The sequence below is a fragment of the Sus scrofa genome, chromosome 12 (assembly GCF_054392235.1).
Source record: "Sus scrofa isolate SSC_HxYL_T2T_F1_AM1 chromosome 12, Sscrofa_HxYL_maternal_Yorkshire_Landrace_v2.0, whole genome shotgun sequence".
In the NCBI taxonomy this organism is placed as follows: domain Eukaryota; kingdom Metazoa; phylum Chordata; class Mammalia; order Artiodactyla; family Suidae; genus Sus; species Sus scrofa.
In genome coordinates, this window is record NC_139394.1 from 20,417,425 (window position 1) to 20,436,215 (window position 18,791).

At 57.3% G+C, this 18,791-nt stretch overlaps 2 protein-coding genes and 1 long non-coding RNA gene across 4 annotated transcripts; 2 read left to right on the plus strand and 1 right to left on the minus strand.

Moving 5' to 3' along the window:
- Nucleotides 1-375: 375 nt before the first annotated feature.
- Nucleotides 376-15,230, minus strand: CNTNAP1 (contactin associated protein 1). 2 transcript variants are annotated; one of them, XR_014821073.1, is made up of 24 exons: nt 14,917-15,230; nt 13,966-14,067; nt 13,677-13,870; nt 13,076-13,223; nt 12,792-12,995; nt 12,012-12,196; nt 11,358-11,501; nt 10,274-10,535; nt 9,651-9,800; nt 9,221-9,392; nt 8,666-8,772; nt 8,413-8,532; nt 7,845-8,048; nt 7,488-7,644; nt 7,275-7,402; nt 6,816-7,001; nt 5,816-6,037; nt 5,320-5,559; nt 4,074-5,063; nt 3,550-3,677; nt 2,762-2,855; nt 2,343-2,588; nt 2,188-2,235; nt 376-1,708 (listed from the first exon to the last, which is right to left on the minus strand). XR_014821073.1 is itself a non-coding variant. In XM_021066979.2 (24 exons), exons 1-24 carry the CDS (start codon nt 14,981-14,983, stop codon nt 1,428-1,430), a joined length of 4,143 nt encoding a protein of 1,380 aa, XP_020922638.2. In that variant the 5' UTR covers nt 14,984-15,230; the 3' UTR covers nt 376-1,427. The 2 variants fall into 2 exon arrangements, 1 of the variants encoding a protein (XP_020922638.2); XM_021066979.2 differs by having other exon boundaries at nt 4,074-4,427.
- On the plus strand, nt 1,656-6,198 carry LOC146398122 (uncharacterized). The gene is made up of 2 exons (XR_014821135.1): nt 1,656-1,848; nt 3,250-6,198. It is a non-coding gene; the product is annotated as an uncharacterized LOC146398122 (long non-coding RNA).
- Nucleotides 15,231-15,826: 596 nt separating the features above from the next.
- On the plus strand, nt 15,827-17,721 carry CCR10 (C-C motif chemokine receptor 10). Its single transcript, NM_001044563.1, has 2 exons — nt 15,827-15,850; nt 16,654-17,721. The coding sequence occupies exons 1-2, from the start codon at nt 15,827-15,829 to the stop codon at nt 17,719-17,721; spliced, it is 1,092 nt and encodes a 363-aa protein (NP_001038028.1).
- The last annotated feature ends 1,070 nt before the right edge of the window (nt 17,722-18,791 follow it).

Below are 18,791 nucleotides of genomic sequence, written 5' to 3' on the forward strand. Positions count from 1 at the left end.
ATCCCGGTAAGGACTCAGGGATGGCAGTGCAGGGGCAGCTCAGGCTGAAGCTTCAGCATTCTGATCCCACTTGTCCACTGAGACCTGGGGTTGGGGGAGATTGGGGGTAGGGGGGTGGCTAGAACCAAGCAGACTCCTAGTAGGTGATGCAAGGATTCTGAGCACTCCCCATACAGATTCTTGAGCCCTCAGGTTAGTTCCTGTAAAATCTTAGAGTTCCCTAGTGGCTCAGTGGGTTAAGGGCCTGGTGTTGTCACTGTTCTGGCTCAGGTTCAATCCCTGTGCCCCAAAACTTGTGCATGCCTCAAGTGTGGCCAAAAAAAAAAAAATCATCCTGCTTATCCCCCAGCCACGACGCAGCTACCACACAAAAACTGGGGCTCTGCCACTCTGCTTTATTAGAACAGCTCCAAGTCTGAGAGCACAGCTTCAGAGTGGAGGCTGGACCAGATGTGGGTAAGTGACCAGCAGACCTCATGAGACTTCCAACGCAGGAGAAGCACACTACAGACCGTGGGCACAGCACAGGACAGGACAGTCAATTGATTTCTTCTTTTATATATAAACTGATAATTTAAAAAATTTGAGTAATATATAGAGTTTCTCTAGAGAGAGACTTTGCAACAAAAAATATATATAAAGAATACGACCTCCTGGGCAAACGAAGCAGCATCTCTGAGCGGAGGAAAGAGGGCTCCTCATGCATTGGAGAGAGGGGGCCAAGCCTTTGGACAGGCACCAAGGCTATTGCATATCTTGGAAGAGGGAGGAAGAGTAGAGGGCTGGCTAGTCAGTGTATCTGCATTATTCTCTCTACATTGCAAGTTTTTTATGGCTTTGGCTAAAGCATGTGAAGCAGCGGAGGTACTAAGGTGCTAAACTGAGGCCTCTCAGTCTCTGTAGAAAACAAAAAAAGTGAGGAGATGGGAGACAGGAATGAAACCCTCCCTAGCCCCCCACTGAGTGGGAGCAGATGGGAGATGTTCTGCAGGGCAGGAGGGAGGCTGGGGGATAAGATTTAGCAGCCTCCTCCCCCCTCACCCCATGCATTCCCACAACCCCACACGTCTCTCCCTGCTGAGACTGGACATTTGAAGGGAGGCAGTTAATCCCCCCTGCACTCTGTGGTTAATCCCTGGCAGCAGCTGGGACAGGGATGGCAGGAAGGACCTGTCTCAACCCCCTGAGGCTTCTTTGGGGCAGGCAAATGACCAGGAGCCTGGGGAAACGGGGATGGGCAGGGCATTGGTTTAGGCAGTGAGGCTCGGCTACTCCCTTTGGTCCCATCTGTAGCTCTGCCACTGAGCTTGGCAGGAGGGAAATCCTCTGGATGAGCAGAGCCAGCTAAGAGGAGCCAAATGTCCCTGACAGGGTGGGGGTAGAGGCAGGAATTGGGGAACACGGAGGAGATGGAAAGCCCTTCTGATTCATTCAGACCTGGACTCCTCCAGGATCTGGGGTAGGTTTTGATCCCGGGGGCCAGGGGCTGGGGCTGGGGCTGGGGCTGGGGCGGAAGCTGGTGTTGGGGCCGGGGCCGGGGCCGGGGCAGCGGCCGGGCCTGAAGTAGGTAGGGGAGGTTTGCTGCCGGGGTGGTAATCGTGAGTGGCCTTGGGCTCATTGGTGTGGTAGGAGCCCTTGTAACGATGATTTTGCAGATAGAAGAGCACCAGCATTCCCACCAGCCCCAGCAGCAGAAAGGCCACCAAAACTGAAAGAGAAAAAAGGAACAATTCAGGGCAGATCTTTGGGGCTTCACCTACAGACAGACACGTGTGTGCTTTGGGCCAAAAGCACACGTGTACGGCAGCATCCGCCACACGGCCGCAGCAAGCTATTGCCGAGTATCCGGTAGGTCTGAATTCCTAGCTTATCGCCTGCCGTCTTGGATTTCTGATATTCTCCTTCCATATCTCTAGTACAGACCCCAGTTTCTCATTCTCTGGATGTTACTACCTCCCCATTTCCTCACCCCTTAGCTCTGGCCGCGTTTTAATATTTCAGTCAAAAGTCTAGAGCATCCTCAAACATGGACGTCCTCAGCCTGGCCCAGCTCATCCTTCTTGGCACCACCCCGCATCTAGTGCCTGCGCCACCCTTCAGCCCTGAGGATACAGGACAGGGAGGGAATGCTGGCAGGCAGAGGGGAGAATTAGGAGGTCCGGGGGGTATAGTAATTGTGCCACTCACATCCCAGAAGTATGGCGACCCATCCGTCGTCATGGTAGTACGGGAAGTCTGCGGCGGAGAAAGCATCGCTTAGGAGGCACCTCCTCCTTGTTAAGAATCCTCCCCTTCCCCATCATCCCTCTCCTCCCTCCCTCCCCTGTGTCCCCGGGACATACCTGGGGGCAGATACCAGGGGTCCAGCTCAGGTGGCACCTCTGAAACCAGACGGGGCATAGCTCCGCAGTTAGACTCAGACAGTTCTCCCTGAACTCGAAGGGCCTCAGCCAGCTCTGCGGTCATGGGTCGAGGTGTTCGGAAGTGGGTCTTGAGGGGAGCCACGTTATTGAATCGAACACCAGATAGGCAGCCTGAGAAACCTGGTGTGTTGTAGCGCTGGATCTCCGGGTCAATCACTCCCGTCTCTGAGGGGGACGCAGCCCAGAAAGAAAGGGGCTTGGATGGCAAACAGCCTGCCTCCTCTCACCATGCACAGCTTCCCTCTCCTGTCACCACCTCCCAGTCCTTCACCCTCCTCTGGGCTCCAGGAACTTCTCCCACGCTCCTCACCCAACACGCAGCCTTAGCCCCAGCGTACCCATCACTCGCCCCAGATACAAGGCCTTGGGGGAGTCCAGCTGGCTGTCCACCAACAGTGAGAACTTCTGTTCTGTCAGGGGGAAGTAGTCCACCTGAGCGGGGAGGGGAAGGGAGATGAGGGAGGGAGAACCAGAGGCAGACATAGCCCAGGTCATGCGGGAACCCTCCTCTCCCCACTGGCCGTGAGTCCCAGCTCAGTCCTAGGTATGCAACCCTTGGGTCCAGACACAGGATTTGGTATGAAAAACCCATCTGGTTTTGAGCCCTGTCTTTGCAGCTGACAGGGATTTGACTTTAGGAAACCACTTAACTTTTTGAGCCCCTTTACTGATTTCTCAAAAGGAGATAAGAGGAGCTGCTAGAGTTCCCGTCGTGGCTCGGCAGTAACAAACCCAACTAGTATCCATGAGGGTGCAGGCTCGATCCCTGGCCTTGCTTAGTGGGTTAAGGATTTGGTGTTGCCATAAGCTGTGATGTTGGTTGCAGATGCAGCTCAGATCCCAAGTTGCTGTGGCTGTGGTATAGGCTGGCAGCTGCAGCTCCCATTCAACCCTCAGCCTGGGAACCTCCACATGCCGTGGGTGTGGCCCTAAAGGAAAAATAAAAGACAAAAAAGAAGAGCTGCCCACCTGAACGACCTCCTAGAGCGATTGTCAAATGAGGTAGTACACGGAAAAATCCTCTGTAAATTGGAACGTGCTCTACAAATGCTAAACATGTGAGCTTTCCTGTGCCACAGCCTCGATGGTGAGATTATGATCTGAACTGCCCCGTCCTGGCACACACCTGGATGAAGAGGTTGCGGTAGACCCGGGTGATGTTGACGCTGTGGGGCTGGCCGTCAGTGACAGGGCGGGTGGTTAGTTGGTACACGTAGGGGCTGGTCCCCAGCTGATAGCGCAGCTGCAGTGTCCCTGGAGGTAGGGAGGGGAAAGTGGGGGTCTCAGCTCCCACAGCCCCCATCTTGTAAGAGCTCTCGGGTCCTGGCCTTGGTGAATCAACAGTTATGAGATTGTGGCTCAGTGGGTTAAGGATCCAACTAGTCTCCATGAGGATGTGGGTTTGATCCCTGGCCTCGCTTAATGGATTAAGGATCCGGCATTGCTGGGAGCTGTGGTGTAGGTCGCAGATGTGGCGTGGATCTGGAGTTGCTATGGCTGTGGCGTAGGCCGGCAGCTGCAGCTCTGATTCGACCCCTAGCCTGGGAGTCTCCACATGCCGCACATGTGGCACTAAAAAAACCATATATCTGAGCATGGAGGGCACGCAGGGTAAGCTGGAGTTGAGGGCGAGAGTCTCTGGGAGCTTACCGTCTTCCTTGATGAGCACGGCCATGTAGTCACGCACAAAGGAGCTGACGTAGAGCAGGACGGCAGGGGCGGAGTGGGTGCTGAAGCTGAAGGACACCTCTTCTCCAGTCACATTGTAGACAGGCCCACGGTAGCCCGGCACCGGCCGGCCAGGCCGAGGGTAGTCAGGCAGACGGTACCCTGGGCCGTGGTAGCCAGGCACGTAGCCGGGAGTGTCATAGCCAGGGATATAGCCAGGCTCGTAGCCAGGCACCGGACGGCTCAGCATGTGGGAGAACTCCCGGGCTGCAGAGCGCAGCGCCGACTGGAGGTTATAGCGCATCCAGGTACCGGGCTCAAAGAAGCCGCCAATATCTAAGACAGAGGTCGTGAGGTCAGGGCCGATTCCCACATCCGAGCTGGAAGTGTCATCCACACACACCCTCTGGCACTTGCCCCCAGTTTCTGCCACCGCCACAACCCATCTCCAGTACCTTTTAGGTCCCCTGGAGCCCCTCTGTCATAGAATGGAACCTTAAAATCATGAGAAATGTAAAACATCATCTAATCCAACCCCTGCATTTTACAGATGGGGAAACGGAAACTCAGAAATGGTAGTGACTTGCCTGAGGACACTTATCCTTATCCTTAGGCAAGTAAGCGGACAGTCGAGATCAGATCCCATAAGCCTGTCTGCTCCACTTGCCACTACTCACACTTCCAAACCAAGACCAGAGGTCTTCTATTGGTCCCTAAGTCCCTGTATCTCCCCTACCTCACCAGGCTCCCACCGGTAACCTACCTGCGCATGCATCCTCCTAGACCAGCCTTAGAGAGGATGCAGTCTGGGTACATGTGCAGAATCTTGCTATGGTGAATGTCAAGGCTCACCTTAACCGAGAACCAGGTTGTAGACATGTTTGAGGAGTGCAGCGATTGTCAATAGGACATGGCATAGGGCAGCGTGCAGCCTGAAGTGGATATGCTTGCAAGGGGGGTAGCCTGTGTTCCCTTGGTGGTAGTGGGAAGATGGGGAAGTTATTTGCTTGTTGCTTGTGAGTTCTTTTAGTGCCAGCTAGCTGTGCCATCCCTTCCTTGCCCCACCTTATGCCTTTGGAGCCACCCAGCTTCTTCAACTGCCTGACAGCCCCAGCTCAGAGCTCAGGAACCCAGGGACAGCCACGTTTTCCCCTGATGCTGACTCTGTGCCCTCCTTCCCTGCCCTCCGTACATCCCGTTGTGCCCTATGCTTCCCGGCAGTACTGACCGTGGTTGCAATATGGCCCATCGAAAGCCGTGAGTTCACAGTCACAGGTATAGTAGCTGTAGCGCTCCACGCAGCGGCCTCCGTGGAAACAGGGGAAGCGAGGGTGGGCACAGTGGCCCGTGCAGTTGGGCGAGGTACCCTCAGAGGCATTGGCACGGCCCTCCAGGTTCAGGGTCACTCCATTCAGACGCATGGCCCTCAAGCAACCTATGAAGGGCCGCCTCTTAAGCTCCGCAGATCCTGGGGAAAGTGAACAGGTCAAGAAATGGGTGTTAAGCTGGAGATAGGGCTAAGTACCGGGGTTGGAAAGGGAGCCCAGGAGGCTAGAAGAATGGAATAGATGCCAGGGAGGAGAGGGAAGGGGGGGGCCTCTGACTCACTCTGAGGCTGAGGGGGTTGGGACGTAAGACATGCAGTTCCTGGACACAAGGAGAGTGGCCTTGGGAGGGCAGGGAGGTGACGGAAGCTTCAGGCCTGCCTCTGGGCTGCTGCTCACCAACATAGAGGGGCCGGTCATACTCCAGCCAGATGTAGGTCTGCAGGGGCATCGGCCGCAGCACCCAGGGCCGGTGATCCACACGGAGCCGGGCCTGCTTCACGTTGATTTCAGCCCGGACCAGGTGCCACTCGTCATCGTTGAACTCAAAGTCATCCGAGTGCACGGTCAGGTTCTCATCCCCATTCCCCACATCAAAGGCGAAGACCACATCCCGGGATGCTGGACAATTCGGGGTGGGGTGGGGGAGGGGAATCAGATCCTCAGAATCCCTCACGGATTCACCCAGTACAACCCCTCTTCTTCACTCTTTGGTGCTCCCTGAATGTCCCTCCAATTTGTCTACAGCCTGGGACAAAAGCCATAAACTGCTTAAAACCTCATACTCCTGGTCTCTTCCTAATTCCCAGATCCCTGGAACCAGCCTCCCAGCCCCACTTCTCAGCTTAGACGCATAGCTCCTTGGGTAGGAGACCCCAGGAGTCCAGCTTCCTTGCTCGCAAGTAGGGGCCTAAGGCCCAGAGAGGCTGTGTGGGTGCCCAGGGTCAGGAGACCAACCATCAAGACAGCTGGGTCTAGGAGTTCCCGTCATGGCACAGCAAAAATGAACCTGACTAGTATTCATGAGGACACGGGTTCCATCCCTGGCCTGGCTCAGCAGGTTAAGGATCCATGTTGCCGTGAGCTGTGGTGCAGGTTGCAGACACAGCTTGGATCTGGCATTGCTGTAACTGTGGCTGTGGCCGGCAGCTATAGCTCTAATTTGACCCCCAAGCTTGGGAACTTCCATATACTGCACCTGCAGCCCTAAAAGGCAAAAAAGAAAAAAAAGAAAAAAAAAAAAAGCTGGGTCTAGAAGCCAGGGCCGTCTAAAGCCCTTTTCATGCTGCCTTTCAAGGGAGCATCTGGCCTTGTGGCTTACCCCAGGCTCCATCCACCCCACATCTCCCCAGGGATCTTCATCCACTCCCCCACCCGGTGCCAGAATCTGCCTGCTCACTATTGAGTTCCACCCGCACGTAAGGTCGGCGCCACTGGCAGTGAGGGCCCCCCATATTCTCTAGGAAGACTCCTGAGGGAGCCGAGGTCCTGAAGTAGAAGGAGACATCAAGGCTGTGGTTGGCCCGGATCGGGGGGAAGCGCAGCGCAGCCCCAGTGTGGAAGGAGATGGTGTTCCAGGAATTGCCTACAAAACCAGAGAGAGGAAGGTTCTATCAGCGAGATGGGAGGAGGGGGGAGTAAGGCAGCCTCAGGAGGGGGCAGATAGGACAAAGGGGGACAGCTAGGGGGAGCCGGGGGAGACTAAGGTGCAGAGGAAGAACACAGGGGCAGGCCCATCACAGCGGGAGCTGGGGTGTCTGGCAGTGTGTCCTAGAGAAGCGGGTCAGGCGGTTTAAATTTTGGAAACTGGAAAGCCAACCCCAGGAGGGCGCACACACCAGAGGGGTCTGCCACTCACGATCGCCATAGCAGCGCAGAGGCCTCAGGAAGAACTGGGCCTCAGAACTGGAACGGTTCGTGTCCCCCACCACCACCTGAGTGACAGGCAAATGGTCCACAAAGGTCAGCAGGCCCCTGTCGGTTCTCCTGTGGGAGCAGGATGCCGCGGCTCAGCCCCTGCCGCTCAGCTGCCCCTGGCATCCTGAAAGCCTTGGCCCTTTGCTCCCCTTACCACTGGGGCTGGTCGGCATCACAGTTACAATGCAGAGCGGGGTCCACACAGCTCCGGTCCAGACCACAGGCGCAGCGCTGGATCCCGGGCTGCGAGCCGCCCCAGTAGAAGTGCTGCTCCTCGTTTCGGCCAATCCAAAAGCTGTAGGGATAGCCTCCTGGGGGAGAGATGCAGGCAGCTTCCAGGCCCTGTCCCTCCATTAGCCTCTGGGCTCTTCTCTCACCCTTCCAACCAGCTCAGATCCCTTCTCCAATCCTCTAGCCCAGGGCACCCCCAAACCTCCCAGTCTTCTTCTCCCAGCCACCCCCCCCTAGTTCTCTCCTCCAGCTCTCTGTCCCCCTCACCTCCAGCCCTCACCTGCAGTGTTGAGGAGCCGGGAATTGTAGCAGGAGAACTCAATCCATTGCTCACAGTGTTGGGAAGCGTTGGCCAGGGCACTGACTTCCTCCCAGGATGCATTCCAGTACTGGACAGCCCCGAGGAATGGCCGCTCCATGCTAGACCCTGTCACCCGAGTGGTCCACAGCCTGTCATGCCGCACAACTGTCCACGCCCGGTTCTCTGGGGGAGGGGACAAGGCAGAGCTATGGCTGGAGACTAGCATTCTCTACCCATGTCCCTGCTGCCTCCAGCACCACTGCCACAACTCAGAGCCAGTAAACACGCTCAGCAGCTCCATCCCAGCCCAACTCTAGGTCCCCAACATTGCAGGCCGGAGATGAGACAGCTGGAATGGATCAGGAAGCTGGAATCTGTCTGCAAGGCTAGATTACAAATTCCTGAGTGTGCCTTTTCCCCTCTGCCCTCCATCACCCCCACCCCCGTTTAATCTTCCTGGCCTCTGTCCACCCTTCCTTCCCTGTTTTCCCTACACTCTCGCACTGCCTTGTCAGCTGCCCCTTCGCCACCCATCGGGGCCATTTACCTCGGATATCACAGTACACTACAAATGGCTTCAGGGGGCCACTGCCATCAGGATCAATGGTGAAGTTTCCAGACGTTTTCCCACTGAGCCGATAAGCCTCACAGGATTCCTTATACAAAGCTAGTCAGTGGGAAGGGGGCGGGGGGAGGTGAGTTTGGGGATCAGAGGGCTAGGAGGGCCAGCCCCACCATCTAGAGCAGCCTCGTGATCCCTCCCCTGTTCCTGAGCCTCCCCCACACCCCAGCTGTCTTACGTTGGTGGCAGGTCTCCCCCTTGTAGCCTGTCAGTTCACAGTAGCAGATGAAGTCATCCCAAGACTGGTAGCAGCGTCCATCATGCTCACACATGTTCGGGCTGCACCTAGGGCAGGGGGTCAGCACCAAAGGAAGGAGGCTTATGGAGAGCAGCGTCTGGTCCCTACAAGCTTCACTCCAAGCTCCGGGGAGCACCAGAACCCAGTGAAACATACTCCACCTAACTAGCCAGGTATGAGCCTAAATGTTGGGGCATTAGGCAGGCCTCAGGGTTCAAGTACTACTGTTTCTCCTTCCCTCCAAAATAAGTAATGCCTTATTTACCTGCACTCCCCAAATAAAACCCTCTAGGACCAGAAACAGATGCTTCATTTCCTTTCTGAACATGTGTCACATTAAGGGAAGAAATAGGAGGTGAAAGGTCAAGGAGGAATCACCCCCGGTGGGAGATTTGGGAGGAGGGGATGCGTCTTGAGAAAGACCACTCCCTTTGGGGGGTCATGGAAGAGGGCTTTGGAGGGGTCACCTCTTGTAGGGAGAGGGCTTCTGGATACCTATCAGTGATGCCACATGTGTCAAAGAGGACCTCAGCATAGTATCCAAGCCGCCGGAACTCCACCAGAGTCAGGTTGACCAGTTGACCATCCACCTTGAGCAGCTCCATGCAGCCATGGAAAGCCGTCTGGTTGGAGTGGCAGCCCCATCGACTGGCTGGCTTGGGACAACCTGGAGCAACCACCCCTGTGAGGCCCTCCCCAGAGGAGACTCCAGAGACCCTCCCCCAGGGAGATGCCAAGGGAGGGCCGGACATGAAGGAAGAAAGGGAGCCGGTAGACAATGACAGTGACCGTGCAGCCTCCAAGGCCCCAGACGGGAAAGGGATTTACCGCTATAAAACTCTCCATGTAGCCCTGTCTGAGTGGACGTAGATGGGGCCTTCCCACCCAGAGACAGGGGTCTAGCCAGGTTGGCCCTCACCATTACCTCCAAAGAAGTATGAGGTTCCTGTACGAATCAGCAGTGGGTATGAGACCCTGACCTCTGCTCCCTCCACATCATCAATGCTGATGACTGCATGGTTTTCCTGTGCCACAAAATTCACCTCATGCCAAAAGCCATCATTCAGGCGGTACCCTGGACAGGACAGGAGGATGGTATAGGTAGGGGAGGCAGCACATTCTAGGAAAGGAGTGTCTTGAGCGGGGAAGCAGCAACCCCACTCTGTCCCAACAGCAGCCTATGTGTGTTCCACTGTTACACTTATCAAACTGACTGGTGACATGTCTGAATGTCACTTCTCCATCTGGAAGTCCAATGGCTGACACAGCGTCTGAAATACTTCCAGAGACCTCCCAGAAGCAGAGAATACCAGGACCCTCAGCCTCCCGGCTCCTCCTGGCACCCTTAGCCCCTCAGATCTGCACACACACCCCCAACTCCCAGCTCCTTCCATCCATTCCCACCTTTTCCCAGAGCCCTGAAACCTCCTGCCCTGCTCCCTTCACTTCCTCACCCCTCTCCAGTTTGCAAAGGCTTCAGTCCAGGCCTACAACCTCCCCAGCTGTCCTCTGCCCTTCTCCACCCTCCTCGTGCCTCGCCCCCCTCACCAGCAGCGAACTGAAGCTTCTTTCTGCCGGTCTGCACGATGGACACGTTGACCTGCCCTTCACTGAGTATCAGCTCCACGTGGCCCAGCCCGTCCCCCAGGCTGGAGAAAAGTAGCAGCCCGGTGAGATCCCAGGTGCGGAAGCGGAAAGAGACAGCGAGGCGGCCGCGGCGGGGGAAGCCAGGCACTTGCACGAAATTGTGAGGCCCTCCGAAGTTGATGGGGTGAGGAACCGGGTCCAGGCAACGGAACGCCACCTTACCCTAGGGGCCAAGGTGAGGATCCATCAGCACCCAGTTCCCCGGGTGAACCTCCCAACCCCCTCAGAAACATTGTCTAGCTATCCAGGGGTTCTCCAAGCAAGTCGGCCCTCAGGACTCTACCACTGCTCTACATCGAATCCCAGCTACCCCTCCTTCCCTTTCTTCCAGCATAGAGAGGCAATTTCCCACCAGCTTCTCACAGCAGCACCAGGTTACACTCCAGAGTGGTGGGGATGGGGGGAGCACACACCGAAACAGCCCAGAGTTCAAGTCCTTCCCACTGGGGGTCGGTGCACCTTATTTTCCTCCGTTATAATCACGGAGGTGGTTAGACTGGACCACAGCTTTTATTTATTTATTTATTTATTTATTTATTTTGTCTTTTTGCCATTTCTTGGGCCGCTCCCATGGCATATGGAGGTTCCCAGGCTAGGGGTCCAATTGGAGCTGTAGCCACCAGCCTACACCAGAGCCACAGCAACACCGGATCCGAGCCACATCTGCGACCTACACCACAGCTCACGGCAACACCGGATCATTAACCCACTGAGCAAGGGCAGGGACCGAACCCGCAACCTCATGGTTCCTAGTCGGATTCGTTAACCACTGCGCCACGAAGGGAACTCCTGGACCACAGCTTTTAATTGGGGGGTGTGGGTGGCCTTTGCACCTCCCGTGAGCCCGGTCATGCCCCCTACATGAGCTTCTGGCAGGGAGAGGGGTCCTCAGCTTTTATCTGATTCTCAAGATCTCTTCCCGCTCAGCCTCTTTGCTCCAAGCGGCTTTGATGCCCCGTCCTCCCAGATCCCCCTGCCCACTGGCCTCGAAGGTGATCCGCGAATGGCGCCGCACAGCCAGGTCCGCGATGTTGACTCGGTTGAAGATTACATTTTCTATGCAGCCTCGGAAATTATGCCGATAGGCAAGGTTCTTCTGTGCAGCGCCCACCAGACCCCCGATGAACATCTGCAGGCGAGGTGAGGAGAGAGTTGCCCTGGATGCGGCAGCGCACATGCCTTTCTCGCGCTCCCCCACGGTACACCTTCCCACGCTCCAGGCTGAGCTTTAGAAGGCTTGAGACACACATTGGCTCAGTATGAGTACTGAAGCTGGAAGCTCGCTAGGCCTCCTGAGGCTTGGGTTCTAGCCCTGACACTACCACAAAATTGGCTGCAGGCCCTTGGGTAAATCAGTTAACCCGTCTGGGATTCCTGGTCTGCAGATCAGGGCCAGAAGGGGGCACTTTTCTTATCCTCCCTGATCCCCCAAATCCAGATTTCCAGACCCCATCTCAGTAGTTCTGCAGTGGAGTCCGGGAATTTGCAACAACGACAGCAAAAGCCCAGGTCTTTCTGGGCGCCAAAAGTTTACCAAGAGCTGCTAGCATTTTCAGAAACCAAAAAGCAGGAAGTGCTGTCCCCCACTGACCCACCCAGCACCCCAGTTAACCAAATGGCTCCTCCCCTCTCCGCTCACCTCATTGTCCAGGTTCAGTCTCTCGAAGTCCCCATTGAGCACGAAGCGATGCACGTAGCCGTCCAGGGTGAGATTTGCATCTCGACCAAATCTGTCCACACGCACGTAATGCCAGTGCTGATCATTGAGGACGCCGCCAGCGCTCACAGTGGTGTGACCCGGCCTTGGCTGGATGGGGCTGCTGCCTGAGGGTGGGGTGGAGCGGGGTCAGTGCTGGAACCTGGAGAACCACAGCGAGCCCTGCTCCCCAGCCAGTTCGCAGGCAGAGCAGGAGACAGCAGTGCAGAGGGACTGCCCAGGGCCCAGGGCAGCCAGGGAGGGTGGGCATACAGCGACCGGCCTGGGATGGAGGCCCGGCCATTTGCGCGTACAGACTTCGAGTAAGTCACTTAACCTCTCTGAGCCTCTGTTTTCCTATCAGTAAAATGTAGGCAAGATAGCTGCTTCTACCTCATCATGTAGATGTTATGAAAAGAGAAGGAGATACGAAATAATCACAACGCTTTGGGTGCGTGTGTGTATGTAGGTATATGTATGTATACATTGTTTTTACATTGAGGAAACAGACTGGAAAGTGCTTTTCCAAAGTCTGAGGCTAGAATCCGCTTCTCCTGACTCGAGTCCAGTGTTTTGCTAGCACCAGATTTTACACGAAAAAGGTGAGTTGGTCCAAACGGTAGGGAAGGGAACCGTCAGGCGTGGGCGCCGCTTCGCGGAGGAGGTGCAGCGAAGGGCGTGGCAGGAAAGCCTCAGGCTTGGCGCCCGGGTCGCTGAGCTCACCCAGGCTCATGTGCAGCACCAGATGCGCCCCCTGCAGCTCGAGTGTCACGTAGTCGCCCTGGGCGCCCTCGGCGTGCAACAGGAGCCCGTCCTTCTCTTCCGTCTTGAAGCTGAAGGCGAACACGTCCCACAGACTCCGGCTGACCCCTCGCGGGAAGCGGTAGGAGATGGCATCATCGCCGTCGAAATAGAGCACGTCGGACTCTGCGCGCAGGACAGTAGGTGGGTGGGGGACGGGGAGACCGTGTGTCTCCCGGGGCCCCCCCACGACCTCGCAGCCTTACTGTAAGGGCAGCCGTAGATGCCGAGCCTCAGGCCGATCTTGCCGCGCGGGTTCCAGGCCAAGGGCACAATGCGGATGTAGCGCGCGGTGAAGTGGAAGTGCAGGTCGTGGCGAACCACCCCCGACTCGTTCACGTTACCGAAGAAGGTCTGAGGGCAAGGGGAGAGGAATGACCACGGCCCCACCCTCTGCTTGTTCCTCCCCAGCCCACGGTTGTCGCATCCAGCCAATCTCGGCTTCTGGAAGGCAGACACTCCTTATCTCTCTGCCTTCTTGGCTTTAGGCAAACACTGTTTCCCTAGCCTAGAGCGTCCTCTCGGCGTGCTATTATTTCCTCAGAGCTCAACTCAGATGTCACCTCCTTCAAGAAGCTCTCCTAGATTTTACCTCGAAGTGCGTTCAACACTGTCATTGGGAGCATCTTGTCTTGCACACATGGCCAGCTGACAGCCTCTCTGGACTGAGTCCCTGGAGTGGAAGTCACTGCTCCTCATCTGTGCCCTGCCCCGCCTCCTCCCCTCCCCCCAAGCTAGCGCCCAGCCAGGCCCAGCTGTCAGAGCTGAGGAGGTTCCCCAAGTGTGTGGACAGGGAGCCTAGAATACCGAGTTGTGCCCTTGCTGATAGAACGGTGTCCAGCTGTCCACTCGGTCACCGTAGAGCAGCATGTACCGTGTGACCCAGTCCCAAGAGTTAAAGGAGCCCTGCGTGGCCACAGCTCGGATCCGGTGCTTCTTCATGAGGTCGATCTGGAGCCAGGGATTCGGGTCCCCAATCCGGGGAGACCACCCGCTTATGCCTATAGAAGGGGCAAGGGCTTTCACCACTGGCTTCCCTCATTACCTCCAGCCCTCCAGAGTCCCCCGCCCCACCCTGGGGTGTTGCCCCGCTCACCGTGCAGCCGGGCAAAGCGCGGTGCAGTGAAGAGCCCATAGTAGGAGGAGGCGCCCAGGGAGCGAGCGTACAGGGGCCCGACCAGCTCCTCGTCACAGCCGTCTGGGTTGGGAAACCGACATATTGATCAAGGTGGCCCCTCCCGGTGCTTCCACAGGCCCAGCAAGCTGAGCATCTGGAGCTCTTTCTTCTCTATCCCCCAGTGGCTGACCCAGCCCATCTACTCATCTGGGCCGCAGCAACAGCTGCACACTTAGTGGAGGCTGCCTTCTCCTTCTGGGGGAACCCCTAGTCCAGACCCTTCCCAATTCAGTTTCAGTACTCGCCAAAACACAACGCCAAACCTCAGCATCTTTCAGAGCCCGAGTCACCTCAAGACATTAATCCAGCCCCAGATTTAGCCTAAATCTCATTCTTCAGCACCCCAAACCTGCACCAACCCTGATTCCAGGCCTTGGTCCCAACCCCAGCCAGTCCTAACACCATTACCAGTTCCATGTCCAATCTTAGCACTGTTCAGGACCACCAAATACTGCGTGGATCCCAGCCCCCGAATCCAGCCCCAGCCCCAAACCCTAGACCCTGGGCCGGCTCCAAGCCCAGCCCCAGCCCCTGGCAAAACCTTAACCGTAGCCCCGGTCACCTGTATTACCCATATTCCCAACCCTCAAACCCGGGCACTAGCTCCCTCTTGGATCCCAGTCCCAAATCCCAGCCGACCCCGGGCCGACTCTGTCCTCAGCTCGAGCGAATCCCTAGCCTGGAGCACGCGCGCCAGCCTCGGAGCTGCATTGCGGAGCGCGGGGGAGAGGCAGCAAGGATGAAGGCGGAGGAGCGCGCGCCGGCGGGGAAGGCACCTGCGACCACCCAGCCGCAATGCGGTGTGGGACCCGCCCTGCAGGCCTTGGACTCCCGGCCCCCACGCAGCCTGCCTGCGAGCCCTGCACTCACAGTAGCCCCATCCCCGGGCTCCTGAGACCGCGGCGAGCAGGATGCAGAAGAGCCGGAGACGCATCATGCAGGGCTGACGGGTCCGGCGGCCGCCTCCCAGAGCCCGGCTCCAGCTAGGGCTCCGGTTCCAGTTCGACTTTCCTCCTGGGGTACGCAGCGGATCGCTGTCTCTCCTCCTTACCCACCCCTCCCTCTCTCCTCTCTCCCCGAGCCCTTCTCCCTTCTCTCCGTGCCGTTCCCGGTTCGCCGCTGTTCTCTCCTCTCCTTCCACCCTCTCTCTTCTCACCTCCCCCCTTCCCCAGCCTCTGTCTCCTGGCACGCGCCGCTTTCCCGGACCCCGCGCAAGCGCGCGCCTCAGCCCTGCTGCGAAAGGGCGGGGGTAGAGCATCCAGCCACCGGGAAATACCCTGAATAACCCGAGGCTGAGAGGGGCTGTGGCCGCAACGATGGGGGAAGGGAGCCTAGGGTCCTGAAGAATCCGAGAAAAGGGAGGTGGAAGGCGAGGGTGCTTGGGGACAGGGAGAAGAGTAAGTGAAAGAATCTAATATTTCTGAAAGGAAATTATGCTCCAGGCACCCATGCTAGGCACCCTTGTCACCCTGTGAATTCTACATTTTTCCCTTACTCCACTTTGCAGATGAAAAACCTGAGGCTCAGCGAGATCAAAACACCTACTTAGGATCACACAGGTAGCCAGGAAATGATGAGATGCCAAAACCCATTCTTTTTCTCCTGGCAGGGTAAAGAGAAGTTATTTTTAGGGGGTAGAATGGAAAAAGGTAGGTAAAGAGGACCCGCAGACCCTAATCCCCACCGCCTTCTTGGCCCTTTTCCCCGCCCCTTCCTTCCTGTCCCTCTAGTTTAACTTCTCTCTGCAGTGGCTTTACCTCAGAAACCTGAGTAGCCAGAGATGGGGACTGTGCCCGCAGAGCAGGTGGGAGTGGGGGCAGGGGGGGAGGGTTACAGAGAGGGAGGTAAGGTGAAGGGATGGGATTCCCCACCTGGCACCAGGCCTCTGGTCGGCTGTGACCTATCCAGGGCACCTGGAGCCCTCTGGGACCAGATAGATGGGGCTGGGGTTGTGCGGCTGGGGTTGGGGGACGGGACTGGGGCTGAGCGGAAGGGTGAGCTGAAGCTAGAAGTCTGAGTTCCCAACCGAGGCCAGAAAACCTAAGCCCCAACCCTTATGACCACCTCGGTATAAGTAGTTCAGTGCACCTGTACTGGAGGGTGGGGGGTTGGGGGGAGGGACTCCAGACCAAGCCTGGCCTCCAGGGACCAGGTCTGAGGCAGAGGCTGCATGTGAGTGTTCTTCCAGGAGAGGGCGCTGCAAAGGAACTGACTCTCTAAGATTTACTGATAATACAAACGCTTGGCCTACCCGGAACACTGATGCTTCACACCCTTTATCGTCCTTGCTTCAAACAACCCTGCTAGGTGGGCTAGTCAGGATTTCTAAACTCGACATTACAGATTAGTCAACTGGAGATCCTGAAAAAGGCCTGCCCAAGGTCACAAAGGAAGCTGGACACAGAGGCAGAAGGGGTGCAAGGGAAGCGAGGGCCTGTTGAGGGTGTGCTAGGACGAGTTTGGAGAAGAGTTTGTCTTCTCACCGTGTACTGTACCATTGTGCCTGGTCACACAGGTGCTCCCAGCTTGGAATGCATGTGTGGGAGGGGGAGGCTTGTGGTGGAGGCATGTCTCATAAGGTCTCTCTTCTCATTTTGGCCTCCCCAGGTTTCCTGGGGCCCCTACTCCGGGGACTATGAAGAGGCATATTCTGCTGAACCGTTGCCAGAGCTCTGCCACAAGGCTGATGTCCAGGCCTTCAGTCGGGCCTTCCAACCCAGTGTCTCTTTGACCGTGGCTGCTCTGGGTCTGGCGGGCAATGGCCTGGTCCTGGCCACCCATCTGGCGGCCCGTCGCGCTGCCCGCTCGCCTACCTCCGCCCACCTGCTCCAGCTGGCCCTGGCCGACCTCCTGCTGGCTCTGACTCTGCCCTTTGCTGCAGCCGGGGCTCTGCAGGGCTGGAGTCTGGGAAGTGTCACCTGCCGCGCCATTTCGGGCCTCTACTCGGCCTCCTTCCACGCCGGCTTCCTCTTCCTGGCCTGTATCAGCGCCGACCGCTACGTGGCCATCGCGCGAGCCCTCCCAGCTGGACCGAGACCCTCCGCGCCGGGCCGCGCACACTTGGTCTCCGTCGTCGTGTGGCTGTTATCGCTGCTCCTGGCGCTGCCTGCTCTCCTTTTCAGCCAGGACGGCCAGCGGGAAGGCCAGCGGCGCTGCCGTCTCATCTTCCCCGAGGGCCTCACGCAGACGGTGAAGGGGGCGAGCGCCGTAGCGCAGGTGGTCCTGGGCTTCGCGCTGCCGCTGGGCGTCATGGCGGCCTGCTACGCGCTCCTGGGCCGCACGCTGCTGGCCACCAGGGGGCCGGAGCGCCGGCGCGCGCTGCGCGTCGTGGTGGCCCTGGTGGCGGCGTTTGTGATACTGCAGCTGCCCTACAGTCTCGCCCTGCTGTTGGATACTGCTGACCTACTGGCGGCCCGCGAGCGGAGCTGTCCTGCCAGCAAGCGCAAGGATCTGGCACTGCTGGTGACCGGAGGCTTGGCCCTCGCCCGCTGCGGCCTCAACCCAGTGCTCTACGCTTTTCTGGGCCTGCGCTTCCGCCAGGACCTGCGGAGGCTGCTTCGGAGTGGGGGCTGCAGTCCAGGGCCTCACCCCCGCGGCCGCTGCCCCCGCCGGCCCCGCCTTTCTTCCTGTTCGGCTCCCACTGAGACCAACAGTGTCTCCTTCTGGGATCACTAGAGCTGCGAATCAAGAGAAGGGGGAGGGCTGAGGAAATGATTCCAGGGAGGGTAGTGGGAAAGGGGAATAAGCGGGGGACACGGAGGAAGAGGTAGGGACCTAAAGGAATTGCTTCTGTTCTTTGGCATATTAAATTTACAACATGGAAATGAGATGCAACCCAACAACTGTTACTATTTTTGAGACACTGGCTTGGAAGTGATTTGTAGCAGGGCAGAGCTGGAGGGTAACTCCCCCTCCCGCCCCCCCTTCCCACTCCGCGGAGCTTGACTCTTGGTGGAAGGTGCTGAGAGCCTGCGTGGGGGTGGGGGGCTGCTGAGCCTGCTAAAGCTCTAGGCACTGACACCCTCTCCACCTTTCCTTGGACTCTGCTAACAGAGGTGAGGTGGGAAAGCTGCCAGGCGAGGAGGGGCGGGGGTTCCTCCCGAAATAGTGTAAGGAAGAGCTTTCTAACAACCACAGAGTGCTATCCAGTAATGGCTGCCTTAGCAAGTACCGAGCTCCCAGCCTCTGGAATGTTCAAGCTGAGGCTGTCGGGGACTGTGTGTGCCTATGCCTGGTGTGGGGGTAGGGACGGCGCCAGGAGATTCCCGTTTTGGGTGTGCTTTTGGATTCAATTACCACTCGACAGTCCCTTCTAAGGTTCTCTGGTGGAGAGAAAAAAAAAAGCAATTTAAGAAGTTGTCGGAGTTTTTCACCTTGGAGAAGATCCAAGAAGAGAATTCCAAGTTGCAAATTTCCAAAGAGTGGCTGTCACGGGCGTGGTGGAGTAGGGGTGACAGCCACTCTCCATCTTCTTTGGGGACGAGGTCAGAGGAAATGCACTGAACCTGCCGGAGAGAGGTTAGACAAGGGAAAAAACTTCCCTTGAAGGCAAGGGCTTGGGATCCAGGTACATGGTTGTGGTGCTAACGTCCCTAGGAAGCCTCAGCACAGGCCACACTCCTCTGGGGCGAGGTCAAGGCAGGGATGGCCTCTAGAGACATTGATTCTTGGTCTTTGTTTTATACAGTCACGACAGGCACGATGGTGTCCGCGTGTGACAAGTCTCCCGGTTTAATATCCGGTCA